The 13,946-nt window shown below is 39.4% G+C and overlaps 1 protein-coding gene across 2 annotated transcripts in view; it reads left to right on the top strand.

Annotated features, from left to right (window-relative positions):
- The first annotated feature begins 1,999 nt into the window (after positions 1 to 1,999).
- The window catches only part of TRMT11 (tRNA methyltransferase 11), a 60,927-nt gene continuing 48,980 nt past the window's right edge, over positions 2,000 to 13,946 (top strand). For both annotated transcript variants that reach the window (XR_002324671.2, XM_020986988.2), the window contains exons 1-3: positions 2,000 to 2,100; positions 11,062 to 11,127; positions 12,995 to 13,068. Coding sequence is in view for 1 of the 2 variants with exons in the window: in XM_020986988.2 (XP_020842647.1) it covers positions 2,029 to 2,100; positions 11,062 to 11,127; positions 12,995 to 13,068 (212 nt within the window). In the remaining variant the exon portion in view is untranslated. The remainder of the gene's footprint in view (positions 2,101 to 11,061; positions 11,128 to 12,994; positions 13,069 to 13,946) is intronic.

The raw sequence follows: 13,946 nt of genomic DNA, 5'->3' as shown, positions 1-13,946 counted from the left end.
TGACCATTAATTCGTTTGGTAGTTTAGTACATATTTTGCAGACTTCTTTGTTTTCTTTCTGTATCTATGCAAGCAATTTAGTTCTTTGGTTGCAAAATTAATCACTACAGAGTAGCCAGTTTTCTTATCTGTAAAGTGAGGGAGTAGATCCTGTGTTATGTTTAAGGTTCCTTCCAGCTCTAACATTGTATAATTCTTTGTATCTATTCAAGGAACAAGATTTATTGCAAAGGGGTGAAAATATATGTAGCAGACTATGTTCTACTTGCTTGGCAAATTGCAGACTGATTTTGCCTAGATCTTTTTAAATTCATTTTTAATCCTTGATTATTTTGTATCAATATTGCTAGTTTATCCAAGATGTTGGAATGCCTGAAATTCTGGGACCCTTACAGGATGAGTTAAAAATGACTGGTGGTGACAGTAGAAATAGGGAAGTTGGAAGAAGAGAGGTGAAGGAGATGAAGTGTTGTTTCATGCATGTTGAATGGAGATATCAGTAGGCAGAAATTTGGGATCAGAGCATTAGAGAGAGGTTATAATTAGAAACATAGGTTTGGTAGTCATTCAAATAAAAGTCATAGGATCATGGATTTCAGAGCTGCAAGGGACCTTGGTTCATTTAGTTTACTCCTGCCCCACCACATTACTGAAGAAACTGAAACCCAGAGAGATTGAATGATTTGCCCAAAGTCACACATGTATTAGGATTTGAACCAAAGTCTTCTGACTCTAGACCTAACACTCTCCCCATAGCACCTAAAGCCACATAAAAGGACAAGTTCCTGACCTCTTCCCTAACTCAGCTCCATGTCCTGTGGTCAACTCAAACTTCACATGTCCCAAACCTCAAACTGGTGTTTCTTCCCAACTTCCTCATTTCTTGTCATCACCATAGAAGCATAAGATGAGAGCTGGATGGGACCTTAGTCATTAGCTAGTCCAGCATCCTTATTTTAATAACTTTCCTAATATCACTTAAGTAGTAAGTAGCCTTAGTCACTCACTTCTTATGTCCCCTCCTCTCCTTGCCTGAGACATTATTTAAATAATTAACTGATTGCAGAGCAATTTTATTTGACCATTCCTGTCTTCCTTATCCATGTACAAGTACTGTCCTCCCCCCTCCCCCCTTTCCCCAGACCAAACTTCTTAAACTCAAGGACTGTTGTTTTTTCCCTCTGTACTTTATCACCTAGCACAGTGCTTGGTATTTCATGGGCTTAATCACTAGTGTTGTGAAGCTCAAATGAGATAATGGATATAAAACACTTTGCAATCTTGAAGTGCTATGTAAGTGCAATTCACTATTATTATGATCATTATTAAGCTGTAGTCACCAGGCCTCTAGTCTAGCAATGACATCACTTCAGTACTCCTGCTAAGCTGAAGCAATGTTTATAGGGCATAATAGGAGCATGCTGGTAAATGTTTATGGAGGGCTAGGGGGTGGGGGGGCAATGTATGCACAAACACTTTTAACCTGCATTATTAACACTTTGTAAAATCCAGACAATCAGGTCCTTATTTGCAGGACTGCACAATACCAGGTGTAAATGCTCACCCTGAAATATTAACAATTGGCTTCAGCTGGCTTCAGTACACTTTTGGGTTTAATTGTGGTTGAAAGCTCACCCTCCCCCAAAAAGAGAGATGAGAAGATGCCTCCCCTCTTCCCTTTGCAAGGAGGGTGATCCATGGGTATGGAACACTGCAGAAAAAAACAGATTCATTGGTTTAGCTGATTTTTAAAAATTCTTTACCATTAAGGAATGGCTCTCTGCGAGGAGGGGACAGGGATGCGGGGGAAATCTAGGAGATAAGAAAACGCTAAAAAGCTTTTAAACATAAATGTTTGTTAAAATGAGGATAAGTAGGTGCTACTGGAATACAGGACCCCTCCTTCCTCAGTGTTAACAAATCACCCCAACAGAAGGCGTGGCCTCTGATCCCACGAACACGCCCAAGCCCCGCCCCCGCACATGCGCAAAGGGCGGCCCGAGGAGGTTGTTGCGGCGGCGGCGCAACATGGCGCTTCCCAGCACGCTGAACCGATACTTGCTGCTGTTGGCGCAGGAGCACCTGGAGTTTCGGCTGCCGGTCAGTGCCGCGCTTCCTCCTCGTGTTGTTTGAGAGTGGGAGGTTAGAGAGGAGGTGCGGCGCGCGCAGCCTCATCGCTTGGAGCCGGGTGGTCGCGGGGGCGGGGCTCGTGGAGGACGGGGGAGATGGGGAGGAAGAGGGAACGCGCGTGCGCGCGCCGGGCTGAGCGTGCCGCCTTCTTTCTCGCCTGCCTCTGGCGGCTTAATTTGAACTCTGTGTCCTGCAGCCGCACGTGCCTCCAGCCAAAACTGAGGGGCCCCGTAATTCCTCCCCCCGCCCAGGTCCCTGGACTGTCAGGGAAAAGGTTCCAAGTCCATCGACCATTCCTTACTTTCGCTTCGTCTGTTAAGCATTTATTAAGTTCTTACTGTGTGTAGGGTAACGGTGCTTGGTATTGAGAGATGCAAAGATGGGAGGCCGCGTGGAAAGAATGCTGGATTTGTAGTTCATTTCCCAGCGCTGACATTAATTAAGTCTGTAACTTTGGGTGAGTGGCTTCATCTCTTTAAGCCTCAGTTTCCTCATTTATAAAATGCATTGGGACAGGTGGGTGGAACGAGCGTTGGGACTTGCATCAGGAAAAGCTGAGTTCAAGTCCTGTTTCAGACAATCACCAGCTATGTCACTTAATCTCTCTAAGCCCTAGTTTCCTCATCTGCAAAAAAAAAAAAAAGGAGAATAGTAGCACCTACCTCCTTACCTTGTCGTGAGGATTAAATGAGATAATGTGAAAAGAGCTTTGCAAACCTTAAAGCACAACATTTGTTGTTCTTAGGTCTTGTTGATTCTTCCTGACCCCATTTGGGGTTTTCTTGGCAAAGACACTGAAGTGATTGGCCATTTCCAGCTCATTTTAAAGATGAGGAAACTGAGGCAAACAGGCTTAAATGACTTGCTGGGAGTCACACAGCCCGAGGTTGGATTTGAACTCAAGTCTTCCTGATTCCAGGGCACTATCCACTGTGCCACCTAGCGTATTGGAGTTGTTGAGCTCAAGAACTTCCAGCTCTTAATCTGTGAACCTGTACCCTAGAGTCTAGGCTCCAGGCAGATAATTTGCATTTTCATGGCGCTCAGAGATTTGCAAAGTATTTTAATCCATTATCTCATTTGAGCCTCACAACCTAATGGAGAAAACTGAGTTCTAGAAAGGTTCAGTTCATGTAAGATTACGAACAGTTCAGTAGAGCTAGAGCACCTGAGTCTTCTTCAGATTTCCAGTATTCTAATTATGCCAGGCCCTCCTTTTTCAGTCATAGCTACAATGTGTAGAATTAAGGGTGGAAGGAACTTGGAAGATCATCTGGTTCAATCCAATCATTTTACTGATGAGGAAACCAACAAGGGAATTGACTTGCCTAGGGTCACTTATGGAAAGCAAGGCCACATAGTAAGTGGCAGAGCCAGAATTTGAACCATATTCACTGGCTCCAAATCCAGTGCTCTTTCTAATGGGCAACACATTGACAGTACTTGTGATGTTCCTTTTGATAGGTAATAAAGCCCTGAACATCTTGGTTAGAATGAACTCCTAGCCAGCCATTCAGATCGTGAGAATTGAAAGGGAAGGGATCAATGCCAGAGACATTTTGAATATAGAATCCCAAGATAGTACCTGACAGTTTCAACTCTCAAAGGAGTTAACAATCTAAGGAGGAGACATGATGCTCTTATGTAGGTATATACAGAACAGATAGCAGAAACAAGAGAACCTAGGGGGAGAATGTACTAGCAGCTAAGTGACCCAGAAAAAGCCTTGTGCAGAGGATGACATTTGAGCTGAGTTTTGAAACCAGCCAAGTATTGCAAGACATGAGGTGAGGAAGAAAACTATCCAGGCCTAGCAGACAGCTTGTGCAAAGTCATGAAGAGAGGGTGAATGAAGCATTTTGTATAAGATCTAGAAAGCCAGTATGGCTAGACTATAGAGTGTGTGATGAGGAGTAATGTTTAGGAAGGCTGGAAAGGTAGGATGGGGCCAGGAAAGTAAAAGTCAAAATTTTAAATGCCCAACAGGAGTTCATATGTGGTCCTAAAGGTAATTTGTAGCCACTGAAGCTGAGAGAGAGACAGAGACAGACATGGTCAGATTGGTAGGTTAAAAGAATTACTTTCACAGCTTTGTGAAGGATGGATCAGAGTAGGTAGGGTACCAGTGAGAGGGGAGAGGGGCTGAAGATCTAAGCAGGTGTGGCAACTTTTTGAGTATGAGAGAGGTGGTGTGGAGGTAGAAAAGATTTGGCAACTGATTGAATATGTGAGGTGAGAGAGAGGAATTTAGGATGACACACCAAGGTAGTAAAAGGTTAATAGTGGTGTTTTTAACAGTAATAGGGAAATTTGGAAAAGGAATGGGTTTGAGGAGAAAGATTATTGAGAGAGATATTTCTGGAATATATAGCACAAAGTGTCCAATAGGCAATTGATGATGTGGAACTGGAACCCAGGAGAGACATCAGGGCAAGATATATAGATCTGGGAGTCTTCTACATAGAGATTTTCATTTAACCCATAGGAGCTGATGAGGTCACCAAGTGAGAGAGAGGCTTGGAACATGTCTACCGTCTCCTAATTGTTGCTGATCCAGTAAAAGATATGAAGGAGAAGCAGTCAGACAGGTAGGAAGAAAAACAGGAGGAAGCAATCACAAAACCCTAGAGAAGAGAGAGTATCCCAGAGGAAAGGGTGGTCAACAGTATCACATGCTGCAGAGAAGTCAAGAAGGATAAGGATTAGGAAAAGACATTTGCAATTGTCAATGAAGAAGTCACTGATAATTTTGGTAAGCTCAAGTGCCATCCTCTGTATGAGGCTTTTTGTGGGTCTCTTAGCTGCTAGTGCATTCTCCTGGAGGTTATCTTGTTTCTGCTATGTGTTTTGTGTATACTTGTATATGAACATCTTTCAGCTGAACTATAACTTTGGAGCCTAGATTGTAGTGTTTAGAAGACAATGACAAGAATATATAGCTATTTCAAGGAATTTAATTGAGAAAGAAAGGGTAGCTCCAGGACAATAGCTATTGGTGATGGTAGGATCTAGTGAGAGAGAGTCTTTAATACTGGGGAAGACTTGGTGTGTATAGGCAGCAGGGAAGGAAGCAGTAGAGAAGACTAAAGGTTAGAGTGAAGGGGAATGATAGTGGGGGCAATCTGGTGGAGAAGGTAGGAGGGAATGGGATCAGGAGGTCATGTAAAATGGTTGTCCTTGGAGAGGAGAAGGACTTTAAATCAAAAACTGGAATAAAAGAGAATGACCTCAAGGGCAATAGAATGGTATCTTCCAAGAGAGCAAAGAAAATACTCACCTTTCAGTTTGTAGATGGATTTTACTCATAGTAACACTGTCCATATAGCTAGTTTTTCACTTCTCATATCTCCCCCCACCCCCTTTTCTCTGGAAAGTCATTGCCTGAAGATGAGATGAAAACACCACTCATTCCTTTAGAGGAATGTCATCTAGTTTCCAATCCCAACCAACCTGGGATTTCATTCATGAAAGTTACAATCCAGGCTTCTTTGGGTAGTATTATTCTCACTTTATCATCAGTGGAGAGACAGCTAGGCATAATGGATAGAAGGCTGAATGTGGAGTCAGAAAACACTTGGGTTTAAATCCTACCTATTACATCTACAAGTTTTTGACCAAGGGCAAATCTGTTTTCCTCTTTAAAGTTTTGGGCAACTTATGTAGACAGTTGTCTAATTCTACAGATTATGGCTGGGTTTTGATCTGGATCAGTGGAGGAAATTTTCACATTGGGAGATCCTTCCCTGATGACGTCATAGGTGTTTGACTTATTGATGTGTATCAGTAGAAGTGGGTAGTTGGCCTACTTGGTGAATTTGATAAGCATTGGTTATACATTATGTCTCAAATACATATTCCAAAAGACAATGCACCTTCTTATTATCCAATTCAGGTCTGCAAGGCTTCTGGATTCTTCAGTGGGGGACCAGCAAGTAGCCATGGTGTGGGGAAAATGGTGTTACATTTGGTATCAGAGGACCTGTGTTAATCCTAGCTTTTGGACCTCTTCATGGAAAAATTAACATTTGAATTGAGATTTAATATCTGGTCAGGAATTCTGTAGGTGAACTGGGCAGAGAGAGCATTCTATGCATAGGCAACAGTATGAGTAAAGACATCAAAGCGTGCGGGGAAGTACGTGTTTGGGTACTTAATTTTTGCTAGAATGTGTGGAAGGTAGATGAGAAAGATAGGGTACATAAGATCATAGCAGACCTTGAATGCCAGGCAAAAGTATTGGAAATGGGGGCTGAGGGAGAGGGAAGAGTCAAGGATGACCCTGAGATTTTGAATGTGGCAGTTTGTAGGAGGGCCAGGTTCGGGAGAGAAGAGTTCCTCATTTCTTCTCAAGTTCATTTCAATAAATATTTGCCTTTTATGTGCACGGGACATTTCCTTCTCTCAGTTTATAGAAGAAGACATATGCTCAGCCTCTCTATCCAACCAGTTGCCAAATCTTGTTGGTTTTACTTCTACCGTATCACTCATCACTTATCTTTTTTTTTTATTTAAACTAATCCAGCTACTGCCTAGTTCAGTGTCTGATCATCACTTGCCTGGCTTATTGCATTAGCTTCCTAATCAGACTCTTTCCTTCCAATCTCTCTACCCTCCAACCCTCTATATATACACCAGAATTAATCTTTAGATATAAATCTGAGTACTTCACTCTCCTTAAAAAATCTTTAATGAGTCCTAGGATTGTCTCTAGGATAAAATGCAGGTCTATCAGTATGGCATTTAAAGCAGGCCACGTTTCAGTTCTAAGAGGAAATACATTTTCAGAAACTATTAGATGCAAATGTATTCCAACAAAAGCAAAGGTTTGATTGAAATGGATGAACATTTGCAAAGATATGATATACTTCCATTAAAAAAAAATATAGGAAAGAAAGAATCTAAACAACTTAATTTCAGAAATTGAACAAGCAACAAATGAACTTCAAAAGGGGTTAAAAATTCCTTGCTTAGATAAATTTTAAGTGAATTCTGTTGAACATTAAAAATATATACATCCCTGTTCCCTAAAGTCAAGTGAACAATAATTTATTAAGCTCCTACTAACTGGCATCAGGCATTATGCTAAACAGTCAGAAAGACAGGCCCTGCCCTCAGGAGCTTACATTCTAATGAGAGAAAAAAGCACAATAAAAAAATTTAAAAGGGTAGGGGAGGAGAAGAGTTGAAGACAATGTTTAGATATGGAGATGTCTGGGCCTCCTCATTAAAATGGAGGTTCTAGGAGGAATCAGCCAATCAGAGGGGGGAGGAAAAGAAGGTACTTCCAACGTGAGACATCCAAGGATGTATTGAAACTTCCAGGATAAAGAGGTTTATTTAAAAAATAGGGAAGATAGGCATCTTTTATTTGATTCATTTATGAGTTCAGTGTGGTTTTGAACAGAGGAAGCAGAGACCAATAATACTAATAAATATTGATACAAAATATTAAATTAAATATTGGCAAAATGACTATAGCACAGCATTACAGATTTTCACTATGACCCAGGGTGGAATCATATCAGGAATGAGTGAATGAATAGGGCCAGCCGGCATAGCAAGAGCTGGAGAATCTGATACAGATAGTCTTTGAGGGCTTGTGTGGCCCTCTAGGGCCTCAAGCGTGGCCCTTGAATCACAAGTTCCCCACCTGGTCTGGACAATCCATGCCTTTGAGATACTTACATTCTGATAGGGGAAGTTAATATGCATAGAGGAGTGTTGGAGCAGGAATCGTGGAAGAGTGTTTTGGACTTGGAAGTAATTGAAATGGTGATTGAGTCCTTAGAGCAAATCCTAAAAGAATCGTTAGTGTAATTTGATTACTGTTCTTAGAGCTAGAGGTGGGAGTAGGGGAAGGAGTATGGCAGCAGCTTGGCTTAGATATGGCTGGGACATGGCAAGGTAGGTCTGGGGCTGGGTTAGGTAAGGAAAATGCTCACTAATCACAAACCCAGGGTCCCAGTGTGGGCACTTGAGTTACCAGTTTGAAAATGTAAAGATGGTTCAGTTTAGGAAAGTGATTTATGTAACTAATAATAATAAAAATCAGTATCTGACTTAACTAGATTTGTTTCTTATTACTCTCCTCCATGCACTCTACTCTCTGGCTAAAGTGGCTGAATTGCTGTTCCTTAGATGAGGCATCTAGTCTTTTACCTTGTCTTCTCACCAGCATTTGTGTCATGTCATTTGTGTATACATTGTATTCTCTAGAAGAATTTAGACCTAGGAATGTTGCCTTTTTTATATCCCTAGAACCTGACATAGTGTTTTGCATGTAATAAGCGTCTTTAAAAACGTTCTGAACTTAGATATTGAATAAGATGATAATTTCCTGCACCCTAGGAAATTACACAGTAGAATAGGAAAAAGGGATGGCACATGAAACTGTTACTCTCTATTATGTACAGCTTTTTTTTCTTTGAAAATTTATAATAAATTCAGTGTGTAACTTTCAGAGTTGTTCTGCTTGTCTGTGATTCTTTCTGGCCTTCTCTTCTGGGAATTCTTTTTTTTTTTTTAAAGACTGAATCTCCCTATTTTACTCAAATGGTAATTGCATAGGCTGCTCACAGGCCTAGTCACACTCCCCCACTCTGATCACTTGAGATACTTGTTTCAGACGTGGGTGTGCTTGCTCCTCCTTAGGCAATCTGTACTGCCTTCTCTACATCACCACCTCCCCTGTACCCCCAGCATATTAATCCTGAACTTGATGCAGACACCCAGTTGGCTTAGCCTTCTACAGCTCAAAACTCTGAGTTCATAAGCTATGCCAACTTCAGTCTACCCTCTAGCAGGGATTTTAGGCATGTTCACCACCCCATAGCTCTTCTGTACATTGAAGAAAAATGACACAGTGACTGGGTTTTATTTTCTTTTTTGGCCTACTCTAGCCCTCTCTTTCCCATTCCCCATATACAAAATATGAAGAGTCCAGCAAAACAGATTCACACATTGGCCAAGTCTGAAAATATGTATGTACTTTATTTTGCATCTTGGGTACATCACCACTTTGCCAGGATGTGGGTGGCATGCTTTATCATTAGTCATAATAGGAGATTTGTAGATGTTTGTTGGGTTGAACTGAATTGATGGAGTATAAACCAAATGACTTCCACCTTCTCAAAGAAATATGCCCAGTCATCTGCTCTAAAGGGTTTAGGGAGGTAAGTTTGTGAGAACATTTATAATAGTTGCTCTCTGGAATAAGATGAGAAGTGGTTAAGGTAGAGTTAGAGAAAGGATCATCTGAAGTTGTATGGCTAGGGGGTGCTAGAGCTCTGGGTTTGGACTCAGAAAGACCTGAGTTCAAATCTAGCCTTAGATACTTACTAGCTGTGTGAACCTGGGCAAGTCACTTAACCCCTGTTTGCTTCAGTTTCCTCATCTATAAAATGGGGAAAATAATAGTACCTACCTTCTAGGGTTGTTGTGAAGATCAAACGAGATAATAATTGTAAAATGCTTAGCATAGTACCTGGCACAGAGTAAGCACTATATAAATGTTATTACTATTATTATTATTGTTTTACATATGTGTGTATGTATATTAAATATATATACATATATATATAAAATATACATACATATATATGTATGTATATTAAATATATATATATATATATATATATATAAAATATACATACATATATATGGTGAAATCATCTTGACTGCATATTTTTTTTTCCAATGACATAGAAGCCCTGGAGTAAGAGTGAAGAAATTGAGTGGTGGTGATGGTTACTTAGGTTAAGCAATTTGCCCAATCATTACATTATCTCCCATTACTTTTGTTTTCTCTAGATCTATAATTTCATTGTTGTTGGGAACTCCTGGTGTAGAAATTCCTTTTTCTAATGTTAATCAGCAATATATCTGCAATTTGTAATATTCATAAGCTTCCTGAGTCACTGAGAGATTAAAACCTTGTCCATGGTAACACAAGCCCATCTGTGTCAGAGGTGGCACTTGAACCTGGCATTCCTGACTCCAAGGGCAGTTCTGTCCACATGCCACACTAAATCTCACTGTGGCTTGTGAAAGAGTAATTGAGGAAACAGATTTGACCTTTGGAGCATTTCAGTTTATTAAGCAATACATGCCAATTTCATAAGAAATTGGGACCAAGCCTTCTCAGGTTAGCATTGGACCCCAAATACAGGAGGAGACAGATTTTATGCATTAAAAGATAACAATAAGCAGGATGCAAAACAGGATATATTATTAGGTAATCTGATTTCTAATTGGAAGAAAGATTAGGGATTTTCCATGTTGGGAGGGAGAGACCAAACAGGTTTCAATTCCCTGAAATAAGAAAAAGAGGTGTTCCACTTCCTCTAAGTGTCTATATTCAATCAAAGAAACATGGAAACAGTAACTGATTGGCCAGTCCAGGGCCAGTTTTCAGATAAGACATATGGCTTGCTTGAGATGTATAATTGTGAGAAAACTCCTCACATTAATCTTTGGATCTGACTTGGGTTTTGGGTCAGCATGACCTTGGTCATTAGTTAAGGATCTCTAAGTAGCAGGTGGATGTGGTTCAACTTCCCAGTCACACAGGGTTAGGTTCAAATAATACAATTCCTATAACTTAATAAAGTTTTCTTATAAGGCAAAAATTGGACTACACTTGTAACTGAATAGAAAGGGAACTGAGCTAATCCAGAATTGAGTCACAAGATGGAATCAGTGTGGTTCACTCAATTCCCATAATTCCTTCATCAACCTGTTGTACTACATATCTATATCTATCTATCTATGTAGCTATACACATAGACATATACTTGTATATGGATTGCAAGATTCTGGTTATACTTTTAGAAGAAAAACATTGAAATTCTTCGTAATCTCTAGAAGTAATTGAAATTGTAACAAGTTTAATATGAAGAATAAATTGAGTTTCCCCTATATTTTTCATAACAGGAAATAAAGTCTTTACTTTTGCTTTTTGGAGGTCGATTCAGCAGCCATCAGGAAATTCATGGAAAAGTAAGTTGAGAGTGTATCTTATTCACAAGACTATGTACAGTATATATCAATGCTAGCTTTTTACTGGAAGAAGCTAAGTTTTCTTTGGAACATTTTATATTTGTGAGAGCATTTTAAAATCTTAGGTGTTTTTAGATGACAAAGCATATTTGGAAGAAGTGTCCTACTTAGTATAGACCAGGGGTTCTTAAGCTTTTTTGTGTCCTGGACCCCTTTGGCAATCTAATGAAACCTATAGACCCCTTCTCAGAATATTTTTTTTACTTAAATTCACAAAATATATAGGATTACCAATGCAACTAATTATTTTGAAATGCAATTATCAAAATAATTAAAAAGAAACAACACAAGATCATGGACCCCAGATTAAGAACCCTTGGTAAAGACCTTTTTAAAAAAATGCATTCTTTTTTTCTCTTGGACTTATTTTCACTTAATTTTCCATTTCTTATAGAAAATTTTAATTCTTTCACAGTGTCTTTCTATTGAAGATAATTCTATCTAATACTGATTTACTATGATCTTAAAGAACTAGATTGAATATTATTAACTACTGGACAGCAAACTTCTTTTTTGCATTTTATTTTTAAATTTAATGTATGCCATTATTTAAGAAAGTAAAGTGATATTACACACAATAGCTGTGTGATCCTGGGCAAGTCACTTAACCCTGTTTGCCTCTGTTTCCTCATCTATAAAATGAACTAGAGAAGGAAATGGCAAACTACTCTAGTATATCTGCCAAGAAGACCCCAGATGAGATCACAGAGAGTTGAATGTGACCGAATAGCAACAAATATTTAATGACTTCAGACTTTATTGTAACATTTCATGGATCCATAATTTGTAGGGATTTCTTGTATCATTGCACATTGAAGGTTTTCCAAGCTTTTATCACCAGTATTTATGTGAGATGCTGTGGCTCAGGGCTGCCTCTGTGCACTTACCTAGGATAACCCTTCAGTGATAGAAGTAAACTCTGTCACTAGTTCCATTCTCAAAGCTTTTTCAAGTTGATTAGACTTGCTAGGGTGTGCATTTTACTGGCATGCTCTTCTAGAACCCAGGGCCAACTCCAAGCCCCAGTGAAGATAGGATAGTATTGGAAGATCCATGCTTTAAGGGAAATTAAATGTAGCAAAATCCAAAGTAAAATTGTAAGGATAAGAAAATGGCAAATGATATGTCATTTAAATACTCTTTTGAGAGGTAGCATGGTACAATGAATGGAGTGCTGCAGTTGGAGTCAGGGACACCTGGTTTTCAAATCCTGCCTCAAAAATTTGTTGGTTACATGATCTTGGGCAAGAGCCTTAAGCTCTCTCCAAGGCTATTAAGTGCTTTGCAAACTCTAATAATAAATGTAGCTTATTATTATCTTAATTTCCATGTAGGATAACTCAAGAGGTAATTTATATTCCAGTGCACTGTTTACAAGTCAGTCTTTAAGAAATGGATGCTTCTGGGGCAGCTAGGTGGCGCAGTGGATAGAGTACCGGCCCTGAAGTCAGAAGTACCTGAGTTCAAATCTGGTCTTGGACCAAACACTTGACACTTACTAGCTGGGTGGCCCTGGGCAAGTCACTTAACCCCAACTGCCTAAAAAAAAAATGGATGCTTCTGCGTAAAGGGTAAATGAGAAAGAATCTTAATGAAATCTTTAACATTATTTGGGCTGGTTTGCCAATGCTGCCCTATTATATTCAGTTGGTCTTTGTAGAAAGGTCAGATTTGAGTGTTGGTTGTAGGATTTTGTGTTTTCCTCAAAAAAGTGGCAGATAAGAACTTCTTTTTATCTTCTTCAGTACCAAAACTTAGGGCTGCATAGAGCCAAATTATCTTATTGTTTATATTGTTTCTGTTTCAGTCTCCATTTTGGATTCTTAGCATTCCTTCAGAAGATATTGCCAGAAATTTAATGAAACGGACAGTATGTGCAAAGTAAGAGCAAATCTGAAAAAGTGTAATTTTCTTTCATTTGTACACCCACCTAAAATGTCCTCTGGGTAATTACAGGCAATCCCTGCTTTTTTTTTGCTACAGTGCTTTCCTGGAAAACAATCTGAAACAGAAGGAAGAAGTACATAACATTTGTATTCCGTAGGTTATATGAATAGTAGCTACCTGCTGTCATAACTAGATGGTGCTCTGCATGAGAAAGGCAAGTTTATGTGGGGATGAGAAGGGAATACTTTGGATAGTCAGATCCTGAAGCTGATAAATGAATGGATGAAATTGGAAAAAAAGTGAAATACTATTGAATGAACACGTCAGCAGAGTACAAGGGAAAAGTGGGGACTGCCTGAGCATATTTGTTCTGCCAACTTTATTTGTTAGGGAAATGAATTCCTAAGTCAAAGCTAATTCTTTATTTACATGAATTTTCAGTAGCAAAATACTCAGCAAGCCAAATTATATTCTTACCATTAATTAACAGTGTAGTGGTATAATTGCCTGTACAGCTAATGTAGATGCCATTACATTTAATTACTGACACAGATTATTTTGCTAAAGAAATATCTTTTATTTTTGAAAATTTAACAAACATATTAATGAGCATAATAATAGTAATAATTTACATATAATAGAAGGGGCAGCTAGGTGGCACAGTGGATAGAGTGCCAGGCCCAGAGTCAGAAAGACTCATCTTCATGAGTTCAAACCTGACTTCAGACATTTACTAGCCTGGGCAAATCACTTAACTTTATTTACCTGAGTTCTTCATCTGTAAAATGAGCTGGAGAAGGAAATGGCAAACCACTCCAGTATCTTTGCCAAGAAAACCCCAAATGGGGTCACAAAGAGTTAGACATGACTGA

The sequence above is a fragment of the Phascolarctos cinereus genome, unplaced genomic scaffold (genome assembly GCF_003287225.1).
Source record: "Phascolarctos cinereus isolate Bilbo 61053 unplaced genomic scaffold, phaCin_HiC Scaffold_5;HRSCAF=322, whole genome shotgun sequence".
Lineage (NCBI taxonomy): Eukaryota > Metazoa > Chordata > Mammalia > Diprotodontia > Phascolarctidae > Phascolarctos > Phascolarctos cinereus.
Note: the sequence above shows the minus strand (reverse complement) of the source record. Positions and strands in the feature narration are given on the sequence as shown.